Below are 1,027 nucleotides of genomic sequence, written 5' to 3'. Positions count from 1 at the left end.
CAAAATACTGTTCTTTTTAGCAGCATCATATGACCCCTTTAATGTCACTGAGGAATAAATCAAGAATGTAAATAAATTCATGCTGACATACCCAGTGGGGTCAGTGAGCCATGGTGGGAATACAGTTTCCTCTTTCTCAACACTAAAACATTTAATTAAATGAATTTGAGAGTAGTGTAGTAGTGATGCATTGTATGTTACCCAGCAACACATATCCTCCCTCCTCAGTGAAGTATGTCCCTGGTTCAGAGGGGCCCTCATAACAGGGTGTGACCCCAAAACTGTGGGAGGCAGAGGTGAGCCAGCGGCCATTCAGCTGGAGACTCCGCACACAGCCAGAAAAGCCAGACACAGACGTCCTCTACAGAAGTATGTATTTCATTAACAGTCAGTTTCATTAACATCATCACAAAATAAACTCAAACATGGTGATCAGGACCCAACACTAAGCATATAACACTAAAATAAATAAAAGGACATGTTATTAAAATATTGAGTTTTTTGTGATGTGAGTGCTATGACACTTGTGTAGACGCTGTCAAAATATTGATCTTTTAAGTAGGCTAATCTTGTGACTAAAAGGTGACATTGTATAATAAAACACTAATCTGAGAAGTGCAGAAACCTGGTTATCTCAGCTGGTAAAACATGTGACTTAATCTCAGGATTGTTAACTAAAACCATCTATTTTAAAACATTATACTTTTGCTCAAGATTTACCTACCCTTATGAAAAAGAAGTGCTGTATCTGCAGATGATATAATTTGAAAGAAATAAAAGGCCACTTCAATGTACTTAAAGAGAGTACACTTTCATGATCATGTTTCTTAACACACATAACTGATAACATAGCATAACTGACAGAAATGACATTAAAGTGTATTTTAGTTTACCATAAATGCCATTATATTCTATTTGCATGTAAGTTTATTCTTTTAAAGTATATTATTTCCATAATAAGTAGAGAAAATAAGTATGCATACAGTACTCTATTACTGAACAGTCAAGAGTGTGCTTGACAGCGAGG

The 1,027-nt window shown here is 35.7% G+C and overlaps 1 protein-coding gene across 1 annotated transcript in view; it reads right to left on the bottom strand.

Moving 5' to 3' along the window:
- Window positions 1–50: 50 nt before the first annotated feature.
- LOC107580202 (laminin subunit alpha-4-like) overlaps window positions 51–1,027 on the bottom strand; it is a 2,431-nt gene continuing 1,454 nt past the window's right edge. The window contains exon 3 of the mRNA XM_016265933.1: window positions 51–361. Coding sequence (XP_016121419.1) covers window positions 152–361 — 210 coding nt within the window. The 3' untranslated portion in view covers window positions 51–151. The remainder of the gene's footprint in view (window positions 362–1,027) is intronic.

This window comes from Sinocyclocheilus grahami, unplaced genomic scaffold, assembly GCF_001515645.1.
Source record: "Sinocyclocheilus grahami isolate Dianchi unplaced genomic scaffold, SAMN03320097.WGS_v1.1 scaffold26750.1, whole genome shotgun sequence".
Taxonomy (NCBI): domain Eukaryota; kingdom Metazoa; phylum Chordata; class Actinopteri; order Cypriniformes; family Cyprinidae; genus Sinocyclocheilus; species Sinocyclocheilus grahami.
The sequence above is the reverse complement of the archived record's forward strand: the minus strand, read 5'-3'. Positions and strand labels throughout refer to the sequence as shown.